Here is a 27,807-nt window from a genome sequence, read left to right as displayed (position 1 = left end):
CATCCTCCAGTGCTGATAGATATTGCTATTTTCCTTGCTCAGAATGGTTTTTTCAGCCATCATGAAAGGAAAACTCACTAATATCTCCATGTTTTGCTTGAAGGAATCCCAATGGCCTTACTTGTTTGCTGTGATCACCATTCCTGCCTTTGTTCAACTCGTGAGCCTCCCTTTTCTGCCAGAAAGTCCACGGTATCTACTCTTTGAAAAGCATGACGAGGATGGGGCCGAAAAAGGTACGAGCCTGTTTTGTCCTACACTACATAGGGCTGGGTCCTGCCCTTGAATCTGGGCATGTGGTATGGCCAGGTCATAGAGTGTGTGTATGTATGTCTGCATGCCTTTCCACACATATAAATATACGCATTCATAACACCCATTTTTATGTGTGCATATATGCATATATACATATATGCACATCTGTGGTTTTCATTTTTACTTCTAAAAAGTTTGAGAAAGATTTCTTCTTATTTGAGTGACTAGGGAACAGAATGAAGAGAATACTGGACTTAAAGTCAGGAGTCCTGCCTTTGCCGTCTGACTGTGTGATCTTGGGTAACTTATTTGACTTAATTTTCAATTTCCTCACTTAAAAAATAGAGATCAGAAAATCCCCAAATGCTAAAGTTGGAAAGATCTTGGAGATCTTGTCACCTAACTTCTTTATTTTATAGATGAGGAAACAGGGACCCTGAGAGACTGAATATGTACCCTGTTTATATCACAGTTAATGGAGAAGGCAAACTTTGAAACCAGATCCTCTGCCTACAAATCCTGTTCTTCCCATATGCAATATATAAGATCATAGGATTGTGGTTGTATTAAAAGAAGATTAATAAGCTTATGGCTTTTCTCACACTGAGCCTTAGTTTCTTTTTCTGTAAAATGACAAGGTTTGATTAGATGAACCCTGGGGACAGCTAGGTGGCTCCATGAACTGAGAGCCAGGCTTAAAGATGGGAGGTCCTGGGTTCAAATCTGAACACAGGCACTTCCTGGCTGTGTGACCCTGAGCAAGTCACTTAATCTCCATCTCCTAGCCCTTACCACTGTTCTGTGTGGGAACATAGTATTAATTCCAAGATGGAAGTTAAGGGTTTAAAAAAATCTCTGACAACATAACACTGTGTTTTCCTCTATGGAAAGTGCTTTGGCAACTATGTGGGATTATTTTTTCTTCATATACTGTGAATTCTTGTTCTAAATTCTATAAATGTACTAATGTGTGGGGCAATATTGCAATAACAGTAACTACTTATGGTTTTTCCCCATAGCAACAATAATATATTAAACTGACTTGCTTTGTTATTTTAAGATCTATCTGTACTAGATTGCCCTGTGAGTTATAGGTTTCAAAAATATAACTGTACATTGAAATCATTGGCCTCCTCCACATTTTTAGGGTCATTAGGAAGATGGATCTGGCTAGAGGCTGGGATGCTAGTAACACATCAGTAAGATATTAAGCCCTTCAAATATAGCCATAGTGGTTATGGCAGATGTGAAGAAAAGATCCTAGAACATGCACATAGAATGGTCAATCTGGAAAGGATCTAAATGAGATTTTAAAAAATCTGCTCTCCTTCCATATGCACTGCTCTCTGTTCCCAATGATACCCTTCAATAACAGTAAATATAAATAGGCAGGCTGGATGGTGCAGTGGATAGAATATTGGGTCCAGTGTCAGGAAGACCTGAGTTCAAACCCAGCCTCATATGCTTGCTAGCTGTGTGACTCTGGGTAAGTCATTTAACCCTGTTTGCCTCAGTTTCCTAATCTATGAAATGAATTGAAGAAAACAATGGCTAAACACTATAGTATTTTTGCCAAGAAAACTTCAATGAAGTCATGAATAGTTGGACATGATTGAAATGGCAGAATGATAGAAATGATAGAAAAGATGAAGAAAGTTGTTCCAGTTGGATTCTTAGCTGGTTGAATGTCCATATGGAGAATGTTAACAGTTCCTCTTGCAAGAACTGAGAATTATAGACTTTCCATTTACAAAACCTTTGGGAACACTTTGCTGTAGTTGAGGGAGTTCTGGTCCCCTTAGCACTAAGTAGTGGTCAAGGCTGAGGAGAAGACCACAGTTGGGAGCTGGCCAGTCCTGAATAGTCAGGGATTCAATCTAATATGAAGGAATGGCCACATTCCCAGGAGACTTTAGTGGCCTGATCACCAAGAGGTGAGGGAGGAACCTATGTGGTTAATAGCATTAGGAAGAAGCCCAAGTAGGCAAAGACTCCCCCATGCAATCTGAGAAGACTGAGGAGCTACAATCCTGAGGATGGAGGGAGGGAATAGACTACTGAGGAGCAGCAAGGAATGAAATTCTTATCTTTTTCTATATTCTGATATCCCCACCCCCAATATTACTTCTACCTCTTATATTAACATTTCTGACAATGAAATTCCAAGATGGAGAGGACAGAGGGATGTAACAGGTATACAAAAAATATATCCTAGGAAAATGTGACAAGGGGTCAAGTTCTCCATTAAGAGATCTTCCTCTAAATAATCTCAAATTATAGAATTTGGTTTCAGAACTTGGAAAGGAATTGTGCTGTTGAATTTAGCTTTGAAACATTATTTGCAGGGCTAGTGAGATGGCTCAGTGGATCAAGAGCCAGGCCTAGAGAGAGAAGTTCCTGGGTTCAAATCTGATCTCAGGCACTTCCTAGATATGTGACTCTGGGCAAGTCATTTCACCACTATTGCCTAGCCCTTGCTGCTCTTCTGCTTTGGAACCAATACAGTAGAGTATTGATTCCAAGAAAAGAAGGTAAGGGCTTAAAAAAAATAGAAACATCATTTGCCTTCATCCTCTTCCTTCTATTTATATTTCCACCAGTACAATCACTTTTTGCCTGAACAATACTAACAGTTTCCTAATTGGTTTTCCTGACACAAAAGGTCTCTTCTCTCTCCAATCTATTCTTCACCCAGATATTAAAATTATTTTCCTAAAGCACGGGTCTGACCACATCATCAACATGCCCCCAAACATTCTGTGGTTTCTTCTGGCATAAAATACTAATCTCCTTACCTTGACATTAAAATCATACCTTCTACCATCCAGATCAGAACATCCTTTCTTACATTATTTCCATTTCCTCTCTTTCTTTCACTCCTTCATGCTCCAATTAATCTAATCTTGTTACCAGTTCTCTTATACCCTGCCCAACCTTTACCTCCACATTTTTACACAGGTCTTCTTCATTCCTAAAACAGATGCCCTGTGGGCAGCTAGGTTGCTCTGTGGGTAGAGAGATGGAGGTACTGGGTTGAAATCTGGTCTCAAACACATCTTAGCTGTGTTACTCTGGGCAAGTCACTTAACCCTATTGTCTAGCCCCTAACACTCTTCTGTCTTAGAATCAATATACACAAACAATATACTTTTATTTTAAGACAGAAGGTAAAAGTTAAAAAAAAAGGAAACAGATGCCCTCCTCACCTCTTGGTAAAATCTCTTTCCTTTAAGCCTCAGATCTGATATCTTTTCTTCTTTTTTGCCTTCTCTGGTTCCTCCAAAGCAAAGCAATTTCTTGTGTCTCGGGAATTTCCAGAATACTTAATTGGCCTGACTCTCCCTTTATCAGCTTGTCACATTTTCCTTGGGTGTCATACCTTTTTTTTTGTGTATCTGTTGCACTCTCTGTCTTCTCCCTCCAATTAGATCATAACATCCTTAAGGCCAAAGACTGTGCCATTTTAAAATTTCAGTATCCTCAGTACCATCCATTAGATCTTGTACATTCCAGAGTTAAAACAGTGTTTGTTGACTTGACTAGATCATAGGAGTTTTCTTTTTTATCTGTAGTGAATTACTATGGCCTGGTAGACTAGAACAGGCTGAGGAAACAATGGGACTTCAGCTCAGAATTTGGTATTAACTAATTTGGTGACCACGGGCAGCTAGATGGTTAGTCAATAGAATGCTGTGCCTGAAGTCAGGAAGATTCAACTTCCTTAGCTCAAATCCAGCTACGTGACTCTGGGCAAGTCACTTAACTGTGTTTGCCTCAGTTTCTTCACTTATAAAATGAGTTGGAGAAGGAAATGGCAAACCACTCCAGCATCTTTGCCAAGAAAACCCCAAATGGGGTCATAAAAAGGAGGACGGGACTGAAAAACAACTAAAAATAAAAAAAACATATATATACACATAAACCGGGTGGCCATGAGCAGGTTGCTTAATTGGCTCTCCCCAACTCCAACTTCTATTTCCTTATCTGTAAAGTAGGAACAAGAATATTTATGATAATTCCTTCATAGAGAAATAATGAGGATAACACTCTGTAAACCTTAAAGTGACACTCAAACTTAAGTCATAATTATTATGAAGACATCCCTAGAGGGTGGCACGGACCCCTTATGTGCCCTCACTGATTTCAAAGTACTAGAGTAAAGCTCCAAGAATAAAGAAATCTAGTGGCATTCCCCCACCTCTGTCAAATTCAAGTTTGCCCTTCTAACAGGAGCTTTGTATCTTAAAAAAGACTGAAGCCATCTACCTTAGCTTGTGTTTGCCCAATGTGCCCATCAAGACTTAGCCCTGGGCCTGCTGTCATTTCCTGTACAGAAGTACTCTTGACTGAAGGGGCCATTCCATGCTCAAATATGATTCAATAAGACACATCCTGGCTAACAGGCAAGTCACAATGTTTCAAACAGAGCACCAGGGGAGCAAACTGTAAACCCCTAGATCATGAAATATTAGACCACGTAGAACAGAGAATATTAGTGTTGAAAGGGACCTTGAGGTAGAACACATGGAATGCCAGCACTACAAGAGACCTTAAACCATACGACAAAGGATGTCAGAAGTACAAGGAATGTTCTAACTTTGAGCATCTCCCTCCCACCAGAAGCCTAGACTCCATCCCTGGCCCCTCTGGCTCTAATAGGTGAGCTTTTCCCTTATTATGAGGGAATCCCACCTCTGGACCACTTCTTGGCTCACCATCCATACCTTGTGAGTACCATGCTTTTGCTTTCTAGCAGCTTCCCTTTAAATGTTTCCCCCATTTAGAATATAAACTCTTTGAAGACAGTGGCTGCTTTGTTTGTTTACATTTGTATACCCAAAACTTAGCACAGTGCCTAATACATATTTAGCTCTTAATGCTCTTTACCTCTTTATTTTATGTATATCTGCACACACATGCATGTGCATGTATGTATGTCTTATCTACCTACCTAGCAATTTATCTACAGTAGAACGTTAGCTCTAGCAGGGACTGATAAAAAGAATATAGAGTATCATAACTACAAGAGACCTTAAAACACAGAACATAAGAAATTAAAGCTCTAATACAGAACATAAGGTAGAAGTCCTTCAAGGGATCTTAAAACATGGAAGATAGATCAAAGATGAAATAATCTTTAGAATCTAGAGCATAAAAATTTAAAAACAGAAGGAACCTTAAAACATAGATTGTCATAGATCTGGAAGATACTTTACTATATGGATATCAAAGAGCAGAAAGGGACCTTAGAGATTCTCTAGTTCAAACTCATAACTTTACAAATAAGGAAGTTGAGGCCAAGAGATAAGCAACTATCTTTCCAGTAGTACAGTGTATTGGTAGCAGATTGCCAGACTAGTCTTCTTTCCATTGCTCCACCTCATTCCTTTAAACTCTTTTTCCTTCTAAGCAGGGAAAGGTGTGTAATGTTCTCATTCAAGTGGCTCTATCACTGCCACACTCACCCCCACTGTTCTCTCCTTTTGGCTGACAGACAATTCTCCATTTCCTCACTTTCTCATTTCAGCATTCCCAGGGCAGGCTATTGCCTGCTTATCTTCTGAGGTGGCATTTAAGAATCTCTTATATTGAACTCCAGACACAACAAATTGGACCTGAAGCGTGCTGTTACCATGGCATTCAAAAGATTGCCTTTGGAGTCCCGTTAACATCTACAGACATAGGTCAAAATGAAAACTACTAGGGTAGATCATGTTTTGCTAGAGACTGAGAATACATTTTAAGAAAGCAACAAATTTGCTTTTCTTTAGTTTTTGATTTATTTTGTATTATTTTAGAGAATTGTTAAACCTAATTAATATGGTATCATGAAAATCCCTGGACTTGGTGTTAGGAGACTTGGGTTCAAGTTCTGACTCTACCGTTGGTTAGCTGTGTCATTTGGGACAAATAATTTCATTTGACTAAACTTCCATTTCTTTATGCATAAAAGGGGAATAATGAAGCCAAGCTATATAATTCAGAGTGGTTGGGAGGCTCAAAAGAGATAATCCAAATGACAGTGCTTTAACTGTAAGGCTTGTGACTGTAAGGAACTAAAAGTTATTATTATTAATTATTTTGCTTGGGTTCTTGCTTATGTACTGTGATGATCCATGCAAAAAAATTTTTACCCCACCAGAGAACACTGAGAATTGTATTCAATCAATCAAATGCCAAACAAGTATAAGACACCATGCTAGGTTCTGGAGATAGAAGATAAAAATAAAATGGTCCTTGCCTTCAAGGAGCTTACATTCTACTGTTTCCCCTATCTAACCAATTCTGTATAGGAGCTTTCAAACATGAGTCCATCCTAAACCATTTGTCAGATTAGGAACTATATTGAATCAACACTCAACAACTATTTATCAAGTGCCTACAAAATGCCAAGCAAGAAGTCAGATTCAAGATGAAGGAACAGAAGGGAGAAATGGAAGGTACTACCAAGAAAGGAAAGCTACCAATGAGTTAATGGGTTTCACTGTATGACTTTGGCTTTCAAATAAAGATTGGCTGCATAGTAATGAAGGAACAGACAAATCCCCCACTTGCCAGGATATACAAGTAGGCTTTTGAATTAATCCAAAGAGCTTGATTGCCAGGCTGACTGAAGGTAGCTGAAGGGGGTGAGAAGAGGACTACTCCAAGGAACAGCACAGTGGAAAATTTTAAGAGGAGAATGTGGGTGAGTTGAAACTATTTCCTGAACCAGCCAGGAATAGTATTATTGGGAAACTTCTATAGCCTCCCAAGACATGGAAGAATACTTCTTAACGTGTTTGAAAATGTCATGAAAGAACTTTCAGTAAATTACTGTATTAAACACCATTCCTGTGGCTTCTCTGCACATGTTAATGAAAAGAGTATGAGGGAATAAGGGAAAACTTTGAGATTTTATTTCAGGGCCAGGTGGTGGTGGGGGAATAAAAGTCTAGTTAAAATATGTCAAATGAAGGCATTTATTCCCCTGCTGAAATGCACCTCAACTAAATTCAGTGAATATTTATTAAGTAGCTACTATATACAGAGAGCCATGCTATGCAAGTATGGGGGGTGGTAATAAAAAGGAAAATCATATTGCATCTTTGCTTGTAAGAAACTTAGGATCAAATGTGGAAGATGAGACATGAATAAAGAAACTAGATAAGATTGAGTGTGGCAAATGACAAAAAGAGAGTATAAGGGATTACTTGAGGTCTGAGGAGAGAGAGAACATTTTTGACTATGGTGATTGGAGAAGGCTTCTTGAAAGAGGTCTTATTTGAGCTGGACCTTGAACAGTAGCTGGGATCATAGAATTTATAGCTCAATATAAACAGTGCACATCATCTGGTCCAATTCTCTTATATAACATATGACTTAATGGAAGGACACTGATTTTGGAATGGAAGGACATGGACAGGATTTTAACTCAAGTTCTTTGATTCCAAATATTTCCATTATGCCCCATTGCCTGAAATCATAACATCGAACGTAATAACACAGAAAATAACAACTTATATGTACATACTTTTTTGTTGTCCATTTATTCATTCATTCAGTCATTGTCATTGTTCATTCAGTCATGCCCAACTATTCATGACTCCCCCCCACACACATACCTTCGGGGTTTTTCTTGGTATAGATACTGGAGTGGTTGGCCATTTCCTTATCCAGCTTATTTTATAGCTGAGGAAACTGAGGAAAATGGGGTTAAGTGACTTGCCCAGGGTCACATAGTCAGTGTCTGTGGCTAGATTTGAACCCAGGAACTTGCATCTTCCTGACCCTAGAGTCTATACTCTCTCTATTGGCCAAAGGAAGAGTATGATGATTTATCTGAATTGATTAGAAGTAAAATAAATAGAGCCAGGAAAACACTATTGAGATGGAGTAAGGAATTTATTAGAGACATCAGAAAATGTGTGAGCAAATACAATGGGATAGGAAGCATGAGACCTTCATGAAGAATGGAAAGTAATCTTGTTTATCTGAGAAGTAGAGGAGGAGGAGGAGGAGGAGGAGGAGGAGGAGGAGGAGATAGTGCTTGGCAGATTTTATAGAGCCTTGAAATTCAGCCTTTGTGTCAGTAGGCAGCAGGAAATGTTATCTTATGCATGGATTTGTATATAAGCTGACTAATTAGGAAAGTAGAATAAACTTGTCATCCATCATTATATAAATGCCTTGTATGTGTATAGAACTGTGCTAGCCACCATGAAATAAAAATAAGAAGAATCTATGCCTAACTTTGAAGAGTTTATTTGTTCTTCCGGTTAAGGGGTCAGAAGAAGGAGAATAAGCATTTATTAAGCACCTTCTATGAGCTATGTCAAATGCTTTAAAATATTATTTCATTAAATCCTCACAATACCCCTGTGAGGTATGTGCCAGAAGGTAAGTTTTATATAAAAAGCAGAGATGATTGGGAGCAGCTGGGTGGCTCAGTAGATTGAGAGCCAGGCCTGGAGATGGGGTGTCCTAGGTTCAAATCTGGCCTCAGACACTTCCCAGCTGTGTGACCCTGGGCAAGTCACTTGATCCCCATTGCTTAGCCCTTACCACTCTTCTGCCTTGGAACTAATACACAGAATTGATTCTAAGGAGTAGGGTTTTTAAGAAAGAAAGAAAGGAAGGACGGAAGGAAGGAAGGAAGGAAGGAAGGAAGGAAGGAAGGAAGATGACTCAAGGCAGTATGTAAGTCAAGTGATTTGTTATGTGGCATAGGCTCCAGTACCATAGCTATGCAGAGAAGGGAGAAATCAAACAGCCTAGAGTACACAATAAAGAGTTTGTAAAAGAAAGGGTACTTGACTAGAGCCTTGGGAGAATGAGTAAATGATTGACCTAAATGTAGTAGAAATTACCATTTGGGAATATTAGAAGATGAAGCTAAGTAGGGTAGAGAGGAATTATAGAGGTCTTTGAATATTGAGGTGGTAAGTTTAGACTTCCAAAGGCAATGGAGGGCCTACTATAAAGTCATTAGCAAGGAAGCAACTTCAGAAGTATCCTGGTTCCCATCAGCCTCCCGCCAATGCTGTCTCTCCCAAAGTGATGATGCTGTTTTTAAGGCTTTCTCCTAGGACCATATTGACTTACATCATTACCAAAAGGTGACAGAAAAAAAAAAGAACCTACTGACAATGGAATCTAAAGAACTAGAGAGTTTAGTCACGTATCTAAGTTTGTGCTTTAGAGTTAACGACTTTGCTCATTTTAGGAATGTTATGCCAAGGCCAAAGGCTTAACTTATGGTAAAAGAACATTTTTGAAGCTCTGAACTTTGAACTTGTCAGCCTGGATTTGGTACCACATTTTGCATAAGCAGAACACTTTAAAAACTGAGAGCTGCTTTTTAAAATTCAAACAGGCACATTAAATATTTAGGAGCCTGGTGTCCTGGAAAGAGTACTGGATTTGGAGTGAAAGATCCTCTGTTTAAATCCTGTCCCTGTGTATTCACAGTCCTAACCATGTGGCCTTTAGCAAATAATTTCATCTACTCTGCACCTCCATTTTGTTCTCTTTAAAATGGCAGGAGGTGGGGTAGGGGGTAGCAGTTGGTCGACAGGAAAGCTCCCATATGGACCAAAATATTCATAGCAACCAAAAATTAGAAGCAAAGGAGCTGCCTACTTATTGGAGAATGGCCAAAATAGTGATGGTACACAAATGCAGTGGGACTACTGGACTACAAGAAATGGTAGCTCTAAAGACTTCAGAGAAAGATGTTATGATAGAATGCATATATAGTAAAACAAGCAAACTTCCCATCAAAAGTCTCCAGAACACAGGGAAGCCCAGGCTCCCCATCCATCCTCACTGACTGCTGAACTTTAAGCCAATCAAAAGCCTCCAGAGGACAGGAAAGCTCAAACCCCCAACAACCCTCCCTCAGAGATTACACCAAGAGATCTTCTGTTAAAACTCCAAGAGGGGAGACTGATAGAAGTCCCTAAAAAACAAAAAAAATGAGAGGAACAAGAGCACAGACAAATACAGGGAGGAAAGAAGGGGTGAATTTGAACAAACAACAGAAACAGAAGAAAGAAACTACAATAGACAGCTACTACTCACCAAATGGAACAGAGGGGGAGAGATCAGCAAACGATAAACCAGAAATCCCAGCGAATTGGATACAGGCTGTGGAAGAACTCAAAACACAGCTAAGAGAGGCTGAAGACAATTGGGAAAAGAACTTAAAAATTAAGATAAGTCATCTGGAAACAGAGGCACTTGAACTAAAACAAGAAAATAGTGTCCTGAAAGCCAAAATCATCCAGCTGGAAAATGAGGCAAAGGAGATGAAAGATGAAGCAAAGGAGATGAAAGACGAGATAAAGAGGATGAAAGACAATCTTCAAAGAAACTCAGACCAGAAGGAAAAAGACGACCAAAAAGCCAAAGATGAAATCCAATCTTTAAGAACCCGAATAAAACAACTAGAATCAAGTGACCTCACAAGGCAGCAAGACACTATAAGACAAAACAAAAAGAATGAAAAAATTGAGGAAAATGTGAAGCATCTCATTCACAAAACAGACGATTTAGAAAATCGTTCAAGAAGAGACAATTTAAGAATAATTGGACTACCAGAAGACCACGACAAAAGAAAAAGCCTGGACATAATACTAGAGGAAATTATCCAGGAAAACTGTCCCGAAATCCTAGAACAAGAGGGGAAAGTGGAGATTGAAAGAATCCACAGATCACCCCCTGTTTTTAATCCCCAACTGACAACACCAAGAAATGTTATAGCCAAATTCAAAAACAATCAGATAAAAGAACAGGTATTACAAGCTGCCAAAAAGAAACCATTCAGATACCATGGAAACATGGTGAGGATAACACAGGATCTTTCTGCATCCACACTGAAGGACCGAAAGGCATGGAATATGATATTCCGGAAAGCAAGGGAACTAGGCCTACAGCCAAGAATAAAATACCCATCAAAACTGGCTATATTCTTACAGGGGAAAGTATGGTCATTTAACACAACAGAGGAATTCCAAGCATTCATAAATAAAAGACCAGACCTGAACAGAAAATTTGAAGTCCAGCCACAGAATTCAAGAGAATCATCAAAAGGTAATTAAAAAAGAGGGGAAAAACAACAACAACAACAAAGGTTTTTTTTAAGAGACTCAATAAGTTAAAATGATATGTATCCCTATAAGAAAAGAGGTCATTGGCAACTCTTAAAAACTGTTGCTATCACCTAAGCAGCTAGAAGAACTATACTCAGAGGGAAGGGACAAACTGTATAGGATGAAAGGACAAGACATAAATAGGTATATAGAGATATGCATGCATAAATACATATACATGTGTATGTATATATATATATATATACATGACTAAAGCTAAAAAAGAAAAGAGGTTATGACTAAAAGAAAAGGGAAAAGAAACAAATGGGGGTAAATTTATATGTCACAAAGAAGCTCATGGCGGGAGGGGGGAGAACATCGATACACTGGAAGGGTAAAGAGGTCGGAGATAGGAAATATTCAACTCTTACGTACTTTGAAACTGACCCAAAGAGGGAAGAACAATCCAATCCATTGGGGAAGAGAATAGATTTGCGCCCTATAGAGGAGTAGAAGGGTAAAAAACAGACTGGTGGGGAGGGAAGCAGTACAAGGGAGGGAGAGGGTGGGGGGGGAATTTTTAAAAAGACTACAGGGGTAAATAAGGGAGGGAATTAGAAGGGAGGGGGGTAGAAAGGGAAATACAAGGGGGACTGATTTAAAGTAAATCACTGGACTAAAAGGTAGAGCTGAAGAAGAAAGGTTAGAATTAGGGAAGGATATCAAAATGCCAGGGAGTCCACAAGTGACAGTCATAACATTGAACGTGAATGGGATGAACTCACCCATAAAACGTAAACAAATAGAAGAATGGATTAGAATCCAAAACCCTACCATATGTTGTCTCCAAGAAACACACATGAGGCGGGTAGACACCCACAAGGTCAGAATTAAAGGATGGAGTAAGACCTTCTGGGCCTCAAGTGACAGAAAGAAGGCAGGAGTGGCAATCATGATATCTGATAAAGCCAAAGCAAAAATAGACCTGATCAAAAGGGATAGGGAAGGTTATTATATTTTGTTAAAAGGGACTTTAGATAATGAGGAAATATCACTAATCAACATATATGCACCAAATAATATAGCACCCAAATTTCTAATGGAGAAACTAGGAGAATTGAAGGAAGAAATAGACAGTAAAACCATATTAGTGGGAGACTTAAACCAACCATTATCAAGTTTAGATAAATCAAATCAAAAAATAAATAAGAAAGAGGTAAAAGAAGTGAATGAAATCTTAGAAAAATTAGAATTAATAGACATATGGAGAAAAATAAATAGGGATAAAAAGGAATACACCTTCTTCTCAGCACCACATGGCACATTCACAAAGATTGACCATACATTAGGTCACAGAAACATGGCACACAAATGCAGAAAAGCAGAAATAATAAATGCAGCCTTTTCAGACCACAAGGCAATAAAAATAACGATCAGTAATGGTACATGGAAAACCAAATCAAAAACTAATTGGAAACTAAACAATATGATACTCCAAAATCGTTTAGTTAGAGAAGAAATCATAGAAACAATTAATAATTTCATCGAGGAAAATGACAATGGCGAGACATCCTTTCAAACCTTTTGGGATGCAGCCAAAGCAGTAATCAGAGGTAAATTCATATCCCTAAGTGCATATATTATCAATCAATTGGAAATGCAAATAAAAAAACTCGAAAGTGACCAAATTAAAAACCCCCAGCAGAAAACCAAACTAGAAATCCTAAAAATTAAGGGAGAAATTAATAAAATTGAAAGTGATAGAACTATTGATTTAATAAATAAGACAAGAAGCTGGTACTTTGAAAAAACAAACAAAATAGACAAAGTACTGGTCAATCTAATTAAAAAAAGGAAGGAAGAAAAGCAAATTAACAGCATCAAAGATGAAAAGGGGGACATCACCTCTGAGGAAGAGGAAATTAAGGCAATCATTAGAAATTACTTTGCCCAATTATATGGCAATAAATATACCAATTTAAGTGATATGGATGAATATATACAAAAATACAAACTGCCTAGACTAACAGAAGAGGAAATAGAATTCTTAAATAGTCCCATATCAGAAAATGAAATCCACCAAGCCATCAAAGAACTTCCTAAGAAAAAATCCCCAGGGCCTGATGGATTCACCAGTGAATTCTATCAAACATTCAGAGAACAGTTAATCCCAATAGTATACAAACTATTTGACATAATAAGCAAAGAGGGAGTTCTACCAAACTCCTTTTATGACACAAACATGGTACTGATTCCAAAACCAGGCAGGTCAAAAACAGAGAAAGAAAACTATAGACCAATCTCCCTAATGAATATAGATGCAAAAATCTTAAATAGGATACTAGCAAAAAGACTTCAGCAAGTGATCAGAAGGGTCATCCACCATGATCAAGTAGGATTTATACCAGGGAGGCAGGGCTGGTTCAATATTAGGAAAACCATCCACATAATTGACCACATTAACAAGCAAACCAACAAGAACCACATGATTATCTCAATAGATGCAGAAAAAGCCTTTGATAAAATACAACACCCATTCCTATTAAAAACACTAGAAAGCATAGGAATAGAAGGGTCATTCCTAAAAATAATAAACAGTATATATCTAAAACCATCAGCTAATATCATTTGCAATGGGGATAAACTAGATGCATTCCCAATAAGATCAGGAGTGAAACAAGGATGCCCATTATCACCTCTATTATTTGACATCGTACTAGAAACACTAGCAGTAGCAATTAGAGAAGAAAAAGAAATTGAAGGCATCAAAATAGGCAAGGAGGAGACCAAGTTATCACTTTTTGCAGATGACATGATGGTCTACTTAAAGAATCCTAGAGATTCAACCAAAAAGCTAATTGAAATAATCAACAACTTTAGCAAAGTTGCAGGATACAAAATAAACCCACATAAGTCATCAGCTTTTCTATATATCTCCAACACAGCTCAGCAGCAAAAACTAGAAAGAGAAATCCCATTCAAAATCACCTTAGACAAAATAAAATACCTAGGAATCTACCTCCCAAGACAAACACAGGAACTATATGAACACAACTACAAAACACTCGCCACACAACTAAAACTAGACTTGAGCAATTGGAAAAACATTAACTGCTCATGGGTAGGACGAGCCAACATAATAAAAATGACTATCCTGCCCAAACTTATTTATCTATTTAGTGCCATACCCATGGAACTCCCAAAAAATTTCTTTACTGATTTGGAAAAAAGCATAACAAAGTTCATTTGGAATAACAAAAGATCAAGGATATCCAGGGAAATAATGAAAAAAAACACTAATGAGGGGGGCCTAGCAGTCCCAGACCTCAAACTATATTACAAAGCAGCAGTCATCAAAACAATTTGGTACTGGCTAAGAGACAGAAAGGAGGATCAGTGGAATAGACTGGGGGAAAGCGACCTCAGCCAGATAGTATACGATAAACCCAAAGATCCCAGGTCTTGGGACAAAAATTCACTATTTGATAAGAACTGCTGGGAAAATTGGAAGACAGTGTGGGAGAGATTAGGAATTGATCAACACCTCACACCCTACACCAAGATAAATTCAAAATGGGTGAAAGACTTAAACATAAAGAAGGAAACCATAAGTAAATTGGGTAAACACAGAATAGTATACATGTCAGACCTTTGGGAAGGGAAAGACTTTAAAACCAAGCAAGACATAGAGAGAATCACAAAATGTAAAATAAATAATTTCGACTACATCAAATTAAAAGGCTTTTGTACAAACAAAAGCAATGTAACTAAAATCAGAAGGAAAACAACAAGTTGGGAAAAAATCTTCATAAAAACCTCTGACAAAGGTTTAATTACTCAAATTTATAAAGAGCTAAATCAGTTGTACAAAAAATCAAGCCATTCCCCAATTGATAAATGGGCAAGGGACATGGATTGGCAGTTCTCAGATAAAGAAATCAAAACTATTAATAAGCACATGAAGAAGTGCTCCACATCTCTTATAATCAGAGAGATGCAAATCAAAACAACTCTGAGGTATCACCTCACACCTAGCAGATTGGCTAACATGACAGCTATGCAAAGTAATGAATGCTGGAGGGGATGTGGCAAAGTAGGGACATTAATTCATTGCTGGTGGAGTTGTGAACTGATCCAGCCATTCTGGAGGGCAATTTGGAACTATGCACAAAGGGCGATAAAAGAATGTCTACCCTTTGATCCAGCCATAGCACTGCTGGGTTTGTATCCCAAAGAGATAATGGACAAAAAGACTTGTACAAAAATATTCATAGCTGCGCTCTTTGTGGTGGCCAAAAATTGGAAAATGAGGGGATGCCCATCAATTGGGGAATGGCTGAACAAATTGTGGTATATGTTGGTGATGGAATACTATTGTGCTCAAAGGAATAATAAAGTGGAGGATTTCCATGTGAACTGGAACAACCTCCAGGAAGTGATGCAGAGCGAGAGGAGCAGAACCAGGAGAACATTGTACACAGAGACAAACACACTGTGGTATCATCGAACGTAATGGACTTCTCCATTAGTGGTGGTGTAATGTCCCTGCACAATCTGCAGGATTCAAGGAGAAAAAAACACTATCCAAAAGCAGAGGACAAACTGAGGGAATAGAAACACCAAGGAAAAGCAACTGCCTGACTACAATGGCTGAGGGGACATGACAGAGGAAAGACTCGGAGCGAACACTCTGATGCAAATACTAACAACATGGCAATGGGTTCAAGTCAAGAACACATATGATACCAGTGGAATCACACGTCGGCCACGGGGGGTGGGAAGGAGGAAAAGAAAATGATCTTTGTCTTTAATGAAAAATGCATGGAAATGATCAAATAAAATACTATAAAATTAAAAAAAAAATAAATTTGCTGAAACTCAAAAAAAAAAAACAAGCAAACTGTGGCTACACCCAATGTGGAAATGGAAAGAACAACAAAATTGAAACAATGTTCGATAATTATAATGACCAAGTTTGGTCTCAGAAAAGATAGAAAAAATAGATTTCTGTATTTTTCTTTTCTTTTTCTGTTTCTTTTTTTTTTTGGCAGTTTTGAGGAACTACAGGGGTAGAGAACATTGTATATGCTATCAAGTCCAGGTCATGTGTTTGTTAGCTTTCTTTAGCTTCTGTATTCCAATTATAAGGGATTGTTCTTCACATAGCCAAAGGGGTGGGATATATTGCAAAATGAAGGTGATTAAAAAAAGAGAACAATAAAATATTTTGTAAAAATAAAATAAGAGAGTTGGAATAGATGATCTCAAAGTCACACCACTAAATCCTAATTCATTTTCTGTCTAATGCAAATCTTCCTTACTTTGAATTTATCTCCCACAGTAGCAGACAACTGGACTTGGTGTTGCTTAGCCTTGATTCAAATCCTAGTTCTGATACTTACTAGATGTGTGCCATGAACAAATCAATCATTTCATCTCTCAGAACCTCAGTTTCCATGTCTATAAAATGGAGTAACATTTACTCTTTCCATTTGTTGTTCAGTCTTTTCTATTGCGTCTAACTCTTTATAACCTCATTTGTGGTTTTCTTGGAGATCCCAAAGTGGTTTGCAGTTTCCTTCTACAGTTCATTTTATACATGAGAAAACTGAAGCAAATCAGGGTTAAGTGACTTGACCAGGGTCATAGTCTCTGAGGCTGGATTTGAACTCAGGTCTTCCTGATTCTAGGTCTATTGCTTTATCTATTGTCCACTTAGCTGCCCTCTTGTTCTAATGCTCTAATGTTCAGTTTCTAACTCATAAAACTCTCTATAAATATGAGATAATTAATGAAATTTTCAACTGCCTGTCACAGCAAAAGAACCCCATTAGTGCCAGTTGTAAAAATAATACTTGGGAAACACTAGTGACTGTCAATTGTTGTTTCACAGATTGTTTTTTTCTCTGAGAAGACCAAAGAAAGACCTTGTCTTTGGTTTGGACTCTTGAGTCGGTTAAGGCTCAGATGGTTCCTTATTTCTATATCATAAGCTATGGAAGTAATCCTCTGACCTTGGAACAAAAGCAGCAGAGGCTCAATCTGACATTTTTGACTGGCAGTCAGTCATCTTTAAGAAAGGTAGAGTGCATTTGGGCAAGATGGAATGAGCTGTTTAAGATAAATCTAATTAGACAATCTAATTTAACAAATCCTTCAACAATAGACCTAACAAGGTGTCTTTCAATGAGACTGACCTCCTAGGGATACTAAACTGGAATGTGAAAAAAGCAGTGTGGCAGCAGCTTGAAAAGCTTTACTTTGAAATGTAGAAGGCAGCAGAATCAAAACCAAGGACGCTAAATCATTCATGTGGTTCATAAGTCCAAAGGGAATGATGGAACAATTGCAGGCTAGTGAAAAGGATCTATCTCATTTTAAAGTAGAAGAAATGTCAGAGCTGAGTGAAGGCCAAGGTGGCCTGCCATGCTAGATCTCATGTGGAGTTGAATTTTCATAAAATATCTGGGTTAGAAGAGACTTCAAAAATCACCAAGTCCAATCTATCTCTCCCACTCCCCGATACATAGCCACTCAGTTACAGGTAAATAACAACACAAAAACCCTCCACAAATGATCTGTAATATTTTAAATAAATATCCAATAACTCCAAGCATTATATTTTATAAAGTTTATTAATAATCACTTGAAGTAGAAAGAAAATAAACTAAAAGAAATAAAAGTTCAAACCATATTATCTAACAAAAATAAGACCACTTAAGTTCTGTTGCCTGCCCAAAAGCCTGCTTCTGCAGCTGCGATCAGGGGGGGAAAAAAGAGAGAGAGAGAGAGGGCGGAGCTACACAAAACTTATATCCTCCCTATATTAGCATGTAACATGAGAGGAAACATGGGAAACTGGGATTTAGAGCTCTGGGGAGCAGATTCTTACCCAGATCTAATAATGTGAAAGACTTGGCTACTCTCAGCAATACAACAATCCAGTATAATTCTGAGGGTCTTATGACAAAGAATGTCATCCACCTCCATAGAAAGACCCATTGGAGTAGGAACACAGATGAAAGCATATGGCTTTTCACTTATTTATTTGGGTTTATGTTTGGGGGATTGGGTTTTATAAGACTATTCCCTTACAAAAATGAACACTATGGAAACAGTATACTGTTGTCCCTCACTATATCTCAGTTCACTTATCGTGGCTTCATTGAATCATGGGTTTATATATATATAATTCTTATTGTGGCACACTATTAGCTAATGAAAGGCAACCAACCACAGTGCTGTGTTCTGTATCCTAGACCCTGATTGACTCAGTGGTTGTACATTAAGAAGAGGATGGAAAAGGATTATAGGAGAGTGGGAAGGGTTTATAAAGCCTTAAAATATATATAAACAATTAAATAAATATAACATCACTACTTCCTGGATTTTAACTTAGCACAGGGATTTCTGGGATGTAACTCCTGCAATAGGTGAGGGATCACTGTATGTGCAGCCAAAGCACACAAGGAAATTTTAAAATTAAAAGAAGTAAAAAGGTAAACATTAAAAAAAAATTCTAAATTGGAATAAATAAGAAAAAAAATTTAAAATGCCATCCTAGATCATATGTGGAGTTGAATTTTCATAAAATCTCTGGGTTAGAAGATACTTTAAATATCACCAAGTCCAATCCATCTCTCCCATACGCATTGCTTTCTGAACACTGGTCTCCCCTGTGCAGCAATGTACTCAGTGACAACTGCCCCTGCCTTAGGATCAGAAGGGTACCTTCTGTAGCTTGCATATATGTGATATGATGCCACATGAAGGGGATGAGACAATCTACACTAGAACTGTAACTGGGAATGTTGGAATATGGGGGAAATTCAGTTGATAAACAGAAAGAGGAGGAGATGAAGATGCAACAGAAAATTCCAAGCAGCATTGTTGCTTATTCCTATAGTCTTCTGTGGTATTGGAAAGGAGGGTCTGAGGAGAGATGCATGATTACAGGATGCCTAATGGGAGAAAGAATGGTCTCAGCTTCTTCCCTGTGGCAGACATCCTTTGTTGGCTTGAAGCTCTTACCTACGGTACTCTATATTAGGAGGTAGGAGGAGCATTTGATCTGATGTCAGTGGTCTGGAACAAAACCATTATGATTCCATTCTGGATATGGAATTACAATTTTCATACGTAATATAAGAATTTAGATGAGAAGAGATCACTATGGTCTGGGATAGGCTTTATGGAATAATAGAATTGAACTTTGAGGTATGGTTGGCATTTCGGGAGAGGGACAAAAAATGTTTCCAATTTTTATAGCAAATAAAAGCTTGCAAAATGTTTTCGCAGAGACTGATCGACTGAAGTCCTTCTCTGGTGGTGGTGGCCTTACATTACCAAAAGTCACACCAGAAGAGTGTAATCTCTGGCAAGATTTCCTATGATGAAAAGACTTTGGTTTTGGTGAAAGATTATGTGGTTGCCTACCAAGAATTAGTCTAGTTAATTAAAGAAAGATGTCCTCCTGGTAATTATTCTTAGTATTATGTTTTGCCCAAGTTGACTCATGTGGATCATCTGCTATAGTACTGAGTACTAAACAGCAGGGAAGGACTATCCACCCTAAAACTCTTGAACCATTTCTATACATTATGAACAGGCTGCTAGGTGTTGGACGTAGGGTCAGGAATACCTAAGTTCAAATCCAGCCTAGTTTACTAGCTATGTAACCTTAGGCAAGTCATTTATCCCCTCTTAGCTTCTATTTCCTCATATGTCAAATCAGTATAATGATAATATCTACCTCCAAGAGTAGTTTTGAAGATCAAATGAGTAAAGTGTTTTGTAAAACTACTTTTTGCAGTCCATGAATATTATAAATCATTTATTGCCTTAAATGCTAGGAAACAGGTGATTCTATTGAACTATCTTTTCTGATTTTTTAAAATTGTTTTTGTTATGCAAAACACATTTCCATATTGATCATTATTGTAAGAGCAACTTATACTCATACATCCCAAACCCCAAAATAAAACCATAAATACACTGATGTGAATGATGACCCCCAACAGTTCTTTCTCTGGAGGTGGAGAGCATTCCCCGTTCTTCAGGATTATTCCAGATCATTGCATTACTGAAAACTGCCAAATTTTCACAGATAATCATCATCTAATATTGCTGTTATTGTGTACATTATTCTCCCAGTTCTGTTTATTTCACTTTGCATCAATTCCTGCAGATCTTTCCAGCTTTTTCTGAAATCATCTTGCTCGTCATTTCTTATAGCACAATAGTATCCCATCACCGACATGTACCACAATTTGTTCAGTCATTCCCCAATTGATGACATTTCCTCAATTTCTAACTCTTTGACACCTCAAAAAGAGACACTAGGGATGTTTTTGTACAAGTAGGTTCTTTCTCCTTTTTTATTATCTCTTTGGGTTATAGACCCTTTCTCTCCCTCCCTCCCTCCCTTCGTCCCTCCCTCCCTCCCTTCGTCCCTCCCTCCCTCCCTCCCTCCATCCCTTCCTTCCTTTCTCTTCCTTCCTTCCTTCCTTCCTTCCTTCCTTCCTTCCTTCCTTCCTTCCTTCCTTCCTTCCTTCCTTCCTTCCTTCCTTCCTTCCTTCCTTCCTTCCTTCCTTCCTTCCTTCCTTCCTTCCTTCCTTCCTTCCTTCCTTCCTTCCTTCCTTCCTTCCTTCCTTCCTTCCTTTCTTCCTTTCTTCTTCCCTATCTTTTACTTTAAGATTTGTTCTCCTTGGTGTGGTTTCTTTAGAGGCTGGACTTCCAAACTACCTCAACCTTCTGCTAGGCTGGTCATTGACTAGTCTTAGTCTCTATTACAAGTGACTTCTGGGGTAAGGGGATGGGTGTAGAGAGTCGGGGATTGGAGGGTGGGAAACAACTAGCCCCAGCTGGATACTGAATTCTTTCCCCTGGGCCCAGTAGAGTGTCACACAGCCACACACCATAAAATCTGCTCCAGTTCCCTCTGTGCCTTGATTCTTTCATTGGCTAAGCTCTATTGTAGTACAGTATTTCTACACTTCTGTTCCAGTTTAAGAAAGCTTCTGCTCTTTGTATTTGGAGGATGGCAAGATATAAAGTTGAATTCCATTCCAAATCTGTGGTCGGGCTTGTACAACTCTGGTAGTGTTGGCCAGCGGGGAAGTGGTTCTGCGTTAGAACCTTAGTGGAATGGGGAGGGGGGGGCTGTTGAAAGGAACAGTCAAATGGTGAGAAGGGGTCTCTTGCTCTTGAGACAGGAAGGAGTAAGGCTCGAGAAGATCCTTCTCTTACTGATTTCTCAGTGGACAAAAGTGACTAAAAAATCCTCAACCTGTTAGCCATATCCCTCAATTCAAGACTCTATTCTACTATTCTTCAATTTAGGAGTATTTTAAGATTAGGGAAACCCTAAACCACTCTCTCATCAAACTTCCCTGCTCTTCCTCTTTCCTAGATTAAACTTCTTGTTTAAACTATCGAAAGAGAGAGTTATCTATTAAATTTATCAGGAAACTCACTCAGAGTTGTCTTCCAGTGTCACCAACTGAAGAAACCAACTGATGGGGGGAAAGGAGAAGGGAGGAGGAAAAGGAAAGAGGGAGAAAAGGAAGGAGAGTGGTAGATCTGATCTCTCACCAATACCCTTAAATCAATTACCTAATACAGGAGCCAATTGAAATTGATTTATCTCTTGTACATAATTGCTTTTTTAGAAAGCATATATCTTGTTAATCTCTTGAGCAGTACCATTCTCTGTTAATGAAGCTGGACAGACTTTAAATTTGTTTAAAGGAAAAACTCATGATTATCTAAGCATTGGTCAACATAATACCTGAATCACATAAAATAGTGACGTGAGAGAAAAAGGAAGAAGGAAAAGAAGAGAGAAAAGTTAGGACCAGGAACAAGAAGAGGAGAAGAATAAGGAAAAGATGGAGGAAAGAAAAGAGGGTCAGGGGAAGAGACAGAGAATATTTCATGCACTATGACTACATGGCCTATAGTTCTACAATAGATATACAAATTCAAGATAAATTGAGATCTCTTAAATATATGGACTATCAAGGGAAATATCTATATCAGTACAAATATATCTATCAAGATTATTTCTATGTAAAACACAGTAAAATCTTAAATAATATTAAAGATAGAAGATTATTTATTTCTGAAATGATGGGAAAAGAAAGAATCAAGAGGCTGCTCCACTTGTGGACAAGTAAAAAGGAAAAGAAAGAACAAATAAGTACAAAGGAAGGCCTCAGAAGACCTGTTTTGAATCTTGACTATTCTAATCATGTTAGGTCACACATTCTTGGTAATTTTCCTCCTTTCCAGAATACAGGCCTACTTAATGCACCCCCCCCCCCCCTTGAGGGCTATAAATAACAATGTTTTCAACATACAAAACTGCCAGCTTTGGAGAGCAGTGATCCACTGCTAAGAGTGCTTCCTCTTTGGTCCAGTCAACATGGCATATTGGGAATCACAGTGTTACGTAAAGGGGATCCTAATCTATTAGTAGGCTTCCCATGGAAACTGCTCAATCTGTAACTTATTAGGGATTATTCTTTCCATTGACCTAAGTTTAGACTGGAGTTTGTGAAAGAGAAATGGTTTATTTGGCCTCTACCTTCACCCAATTCCAAATAGCTAGAATGTGATTTTAGAATCAATTCTTTTTTTTTTTTAATTTTAAACATCATTTTATTTGGTCATTTCCAAACATTATTCACTGGAAACAAAGATCATTTTCTTTTCCTCCCCTGCCCCCTCCCACCACCTTTCCCTCTTCCATAGCCGACGCACGATTCCACTGGTTATCACATGTGTTCTTGACTCAAACCCATTTCCCTGTTGTTGGTATTTGCATTAGAGTGTTCATTTAGAGTCTCTCCTCAGTCATATTCCCTCAACCCCTGTAGTCATGCAATTGCTTTTCATCGGTGTTTTTACTCCCACAGTTTGTCCTCTGCTTGTGGATAGTATTTTTTAGATCTCTGCAGATTGATCAGGGACATTGTATTGGCACTAATGGAGAAGTCCATTAAGTTCGATTGTACCACAGTGCATTAGTCTCTGTGTACAATGTTCTCCTGGTTCTGCTCCTTTCGCTCTGCATCACTTCCTGGAGGTTGTTCCAGTCTCCATGGAATTCCTCCACTTTATTATTCCTTTTAGCACAATAGTATTCCATCACCAACATATACCACAGTTTGTTCAGCCATTCCCCAAGTGAAGGACATCCCCTCGTTTTCCAATTTTTGGCCACCACAAAGAGCGCAGCTATGAATATTCTTGTACAAGTCTTTTTCCTTATTATCTCTTTGGGGTACAAACCCAGCAGTGCTATGGCTGGATCAAAGGGCAGACAGTCTTTTATCACCCTTTGGGCATAATTCCAAATTGCCTTCCAGAATGGTTGGATCAATTCACAATTCCACCAGCAATGAATTAGTGTCCCCACTTTGCCACATCCCCTCCAGCATTCATTACTTTCCATAGCTGTCATGTTAGCCAATCTGCTAGGTGTGAGGTGATACCTCAGAGTTGTTTTGATTTGCATTTCTCTGATTATAAGAGATGTAGAGCACTTTTTCATGTGCTTATTAATAGTTTTGATTTCTTTGGCTGAGAACTGCCTGTTCATGTCCTTTGCCCATTTGTCAATTGGAGAATGGCTTGATTTTTTGTACAATTGATTTAGTTCTTTGTAAATTTGAGTAATTAAACCTTTGTCAGAGGTTTTTATGAAGATTGTTTCCCAATTTGTTGCTTCCCTTCTGATTTTAGTTACATTGGTTTTGTTTGTACAAAAACTTTTTAATTTGATGTATTCCAGATTATTTATTTTGCATTTTGTAACTCTTTCTAATTCTTGCTTGGTTTTGAAGTCTTTCCCTTCCCAAAGGTCTGACATGTATACTATTCTGTGTTCACCTAATTTTCTTATAGTTTCCTTCTTTATGTTCAAGTCATTCACCCATTTTGAATTTATCTTGGTGTAGGGTGTGAGGTGTTGATCTAAACCTAATCTTTCCCACACTGTCCTCCAATTTTCCCAGCAGTTTTTATGAAATAGTGGATTTTTGTCCCAAAAGCTGGGATCTTTGGGTTTGTCATATACTGTCTTGCTGAGGTTGCTTGCCCCCAGTCTATTCCACTGATCCTCCTTTCTTTCTCTTAGCCAATACCAAATTGTTTTGATGACCGCTGCTTTATAATATTGTCTGATATCTGGGACTGCAAGTCCCCCTTCCTTTGTATTTTTTTTTTCATTGTTTCCCTGGATATCCTTGATCTTTTGTTCTTCCAAATGAACATTGTTATAGTTTTTTCTAAATCAGTAAAAACAATTTTTGGAAGTTCCATGGGTATGGCACTAAATAGATAGATGAGTTTGGGTAGGATGGTCATTTTTATTATATTGGCTCGTCCTACCCATGAGCAGTTAATGTTCTTCCAATTGTTCAAGTCTAGTTTTAGTTGTGTGGAAAGTGTTTTGTAGTTGTGTTCATATAGATCCTGTGTTTGTCTCGGGAGATAGATTCCTAAGTATTTTATTTTGTCTAAGGTAATTTTGAATGGGATTTCTCTTTCTAGTTTTTGCTGTTGAGCTGTGTTGGAATTATATAGAAATGCTGATGACTTATGTGGGTTTATTTTGTATCCTGCAACTTTGCTAAAGTTGTTGATTATTTCAATTAGCTTTTTGGTTGAATCTCTAGGATACTTTAAGTAGACCATCATGTCATCTGCAAAGAGCGATAATTTGGTCTCCTCCTTGCCTATTTTAATGCCTTCAATTTCTTTTTCTTCTCTAATTGCTACTGCTAGTGTTTCTAATACAATGTCAAATAATAGAGGTGATAATGGGCATCCTTGTTTCACTCCTGATCTTAATGGGAATGGATTTAGTTTATCCCCATTGCAGATGATATTAGTTGATGGTTTTAGATATATACTGTTTATTATTTTTAGGAACGACCCTTCTATTCTTATGCTTTCTAGTGTTTTTAGTAGGAATGGGTGTTGTATTTTATCAAAGGCTTTTTCTGCATCTATTGAGATAATCATGTGGTTCTTATTGGTTTGCTTGTTGATGTGGTCAATTATGTGGATAGTTTTCCTAATATTGAACCAGCCCTGCATCCCTGGTATAAATCCTACTTGATCATGGTGGATGACCCTTCTGATCACTTGCTGGAGTCTTTGTGCTAGTATCCTATTTAAGATTTTTGCATCTATATTCATTAGGGAGATTGGTCTATAATTTTCTTTCTCTGTTTTTGGCCTGCCTGGTTTTGGAATTAGTACCATGTTTGTGCCATAAAAGGAGTTTGGTAGAACTCCCTCTTTGCTTATTATGTCAAATAGTTTGTATAGTATTGGAGTTAGCTGTTCTTTGAATGTTTGATAGAATTCACTGGTGAATCCGTCAGGCCCTGGGGATTTTTTCTTAGGAAGTTCTTTGATGGCCTGTTGGATTTCTTTTTCTGATATGGGATTATTTAAGAAATCTATTTCTTCTTCTGTTAGTCTAGGCAATTTGTATTTTTGTAAATATTCATCCATATCACCTAGGTTGGTATATTTATTGCCATATAGTTGGGCAAAGTAGTTTATAATGATTGCCTTAATTTCCTCTTCATTGGAGGTGAGATCCCCCTTTTCATCCTTGATGCTATTAATTTGCCTTTCTTCTTTGCTTTTTTTAATTAGATTAACCAGTACTTTGTCTATTTTGTCTGTTTTTTCAAAGTAACAGCTTCTAGTCTTATTTATTAGGTCAATAGTTCTATCACTTTTGATTTTATTAATTTCTCACTTAATTTTTAGGATCTCTAGTTTGGTTTTCTTCTGGGGGTTTTTAATTTGTTTGTTCTCAAGTTTTTTAATTTGCATTTCCAATTCCTTGATCTCTGTCCTCCCTAATTTGTTAATATATGCACTCAGGGATATGAATTTTCCTCTAAGTACTGCCTTGGCTGCATCCTATAAGGTTTGAAAGGATGTCTCGCCATTGTCATTTTCTTCAAAGGAATTATTAATTGTTTCTATGATTTCTTCTCTAACTATCCGATTTTGGAGTATCATATTATTTAATTTCCAATCAATTTTTGATTTGGCTCTCCATGTACCCTTACCGATCAATATTTTTATTGCCTTGTGATCTGAAAAGGCTGCATTTATTATTTCTGCTTTTCTGCATTTGAGTGCCATGTTTCTGTGACCTAGTGTATGATCTATTTTTGTGAATGTGCCATGTGGTGCTGAAAAGAAGTTGTATTCCTTTTTGCCCCTATTTATTTTTCTCCATATGTCTATTAACTCTAATTTTTCTAAAATTTGATTCACCTCTTTTACCTCTTTCTTATTTATTTTTTGGTTTGATTTATCTAAATTTGATAGTGGTTGGTTCAAGTCTCCCACTAATATGGTTTTACTGTCTATATCCTCCTTCAATTCTCCTAGTTTCTCTATCAAAAATTTGGATGCTATACCATTTGGTGCATACATGTTGATTAGTGATATTTCCTCATTGTATATACTCCCTTTTAACAGAATATATTTACCTTCCCTATACCTTTTGATCAGGTCTATTTGTGCTTTGGCTTTGTCAGATATCATGATTGCAACTCCTGCCTTCTTTCTATCAGTTGAGGCCCAAAAGGTCTTACTCCATCCTTTAATTCTAACCTTGTGAGTGTCAAACCGCCTCATATGTGTTTCTTGAAGACAACAAATGGTAGGGTTTTGGGTTCTAATCCACTCTGCTATTTGTCTACATTTTATGAGTGAGTTTATCCCATTCACGTTCAAAGTTATGATTGTCATTTGTGGATTCGCTGGCATTTTGATACCTTCCCCTAGTTCTGACCTTTCTTCTTTAGCTATCTCCTTTTGAACCAGTGATTTGCTTTAGGTCAGTCCCCCTAGTCCCCTCCCTTCAGATGCTTCCCTTTTTAGCCCCTCCCTTTTTGTGCTCCCTTCCCCTCCCCCCTCCTCTTCCCTCCCTTTTTATGCTCCCTCCCCCCTCCTCTTCCCTCCCTTTTTATGCTCCCTCCCCCCCTCCTTAATTTTCCTTTCTTTCTTGCCCTAATGGATAAGATAGAATTCAGGATCCCACTGGATCTAGATGTTCTTCCCTCTCAGATTTAATTTCACTGAGAGTAAGGTTTAAGTAATTCCACCTCAAGCTCTCTTCCTTTCCTTCTCATATGAGAGTTCTTCCCCTCCCCTTTCCATGTGTATCTTTATATGGGAAAGATTATTCTATTAAGTCCCCCCCTATTTCTTGAAGTAAGTCTTAGTATTATCGAAGGTTCCCCCCTCCCTTTTCCTTTCTTTGCCCCCACTTTCCCCAAATATTCTTAATGCCCCAATCTTTCCCTATGCATGTTTCTTCTAACTACTCTTATGATGATACAATTTTTGAGAGTTACACAAAACATTTCCCCCACATATTAATATATATAATTTGATGTAAATGTAGTCCTTATAGAAGAGAGTTTGACTTAAAGAA

At 37.9% G+C, this 27,807-nt stretch overlaps 1 protein-coding gene across 3 annotated transcripts in view; it reads left to right on the top strand.

The window, feature by feature from the left end:
- SLC2A9 (solute carrier family 2 member 9) overlaps positions 1-27,807 on the top strand; it is a 382,090-nt gene that overhangs the window by 141,411 nt on the left and 212,872 nt on the right. For all 3 annotated transcript variants that reach the window (XM_056802424.1, XM_007496737.3, XM_001371196.4), the window contains one exon: positions 104-236. In XM_056802424.1, the coding sequence (XP_056658402.1) occupies positions 104-236 (133 nt within the window). The remainder of the gene's footprint in view (positions 1-103; positions 237-27,807) is intronic.

The sequence above is a fragment of the Monodelphis domestica genome, chromosome 6 (genome assembly GCF_027887165.1).
Source record: "Monodelphis domestica isolate mMonDom1 chromosome 6, mMonDom1.pri, whole genome shotgun sequence".
Taxonomy (NCBI): domain Eukaryota; kingdom Metazoa; phylum Chordata; class Mammalia; order Didelphimorphia; family Didelphidae; genus Monodelphis; species Monodelphis domestica.
This window is presented reverse-complemented; position numbering and strand designations above follow the sequence as displayed.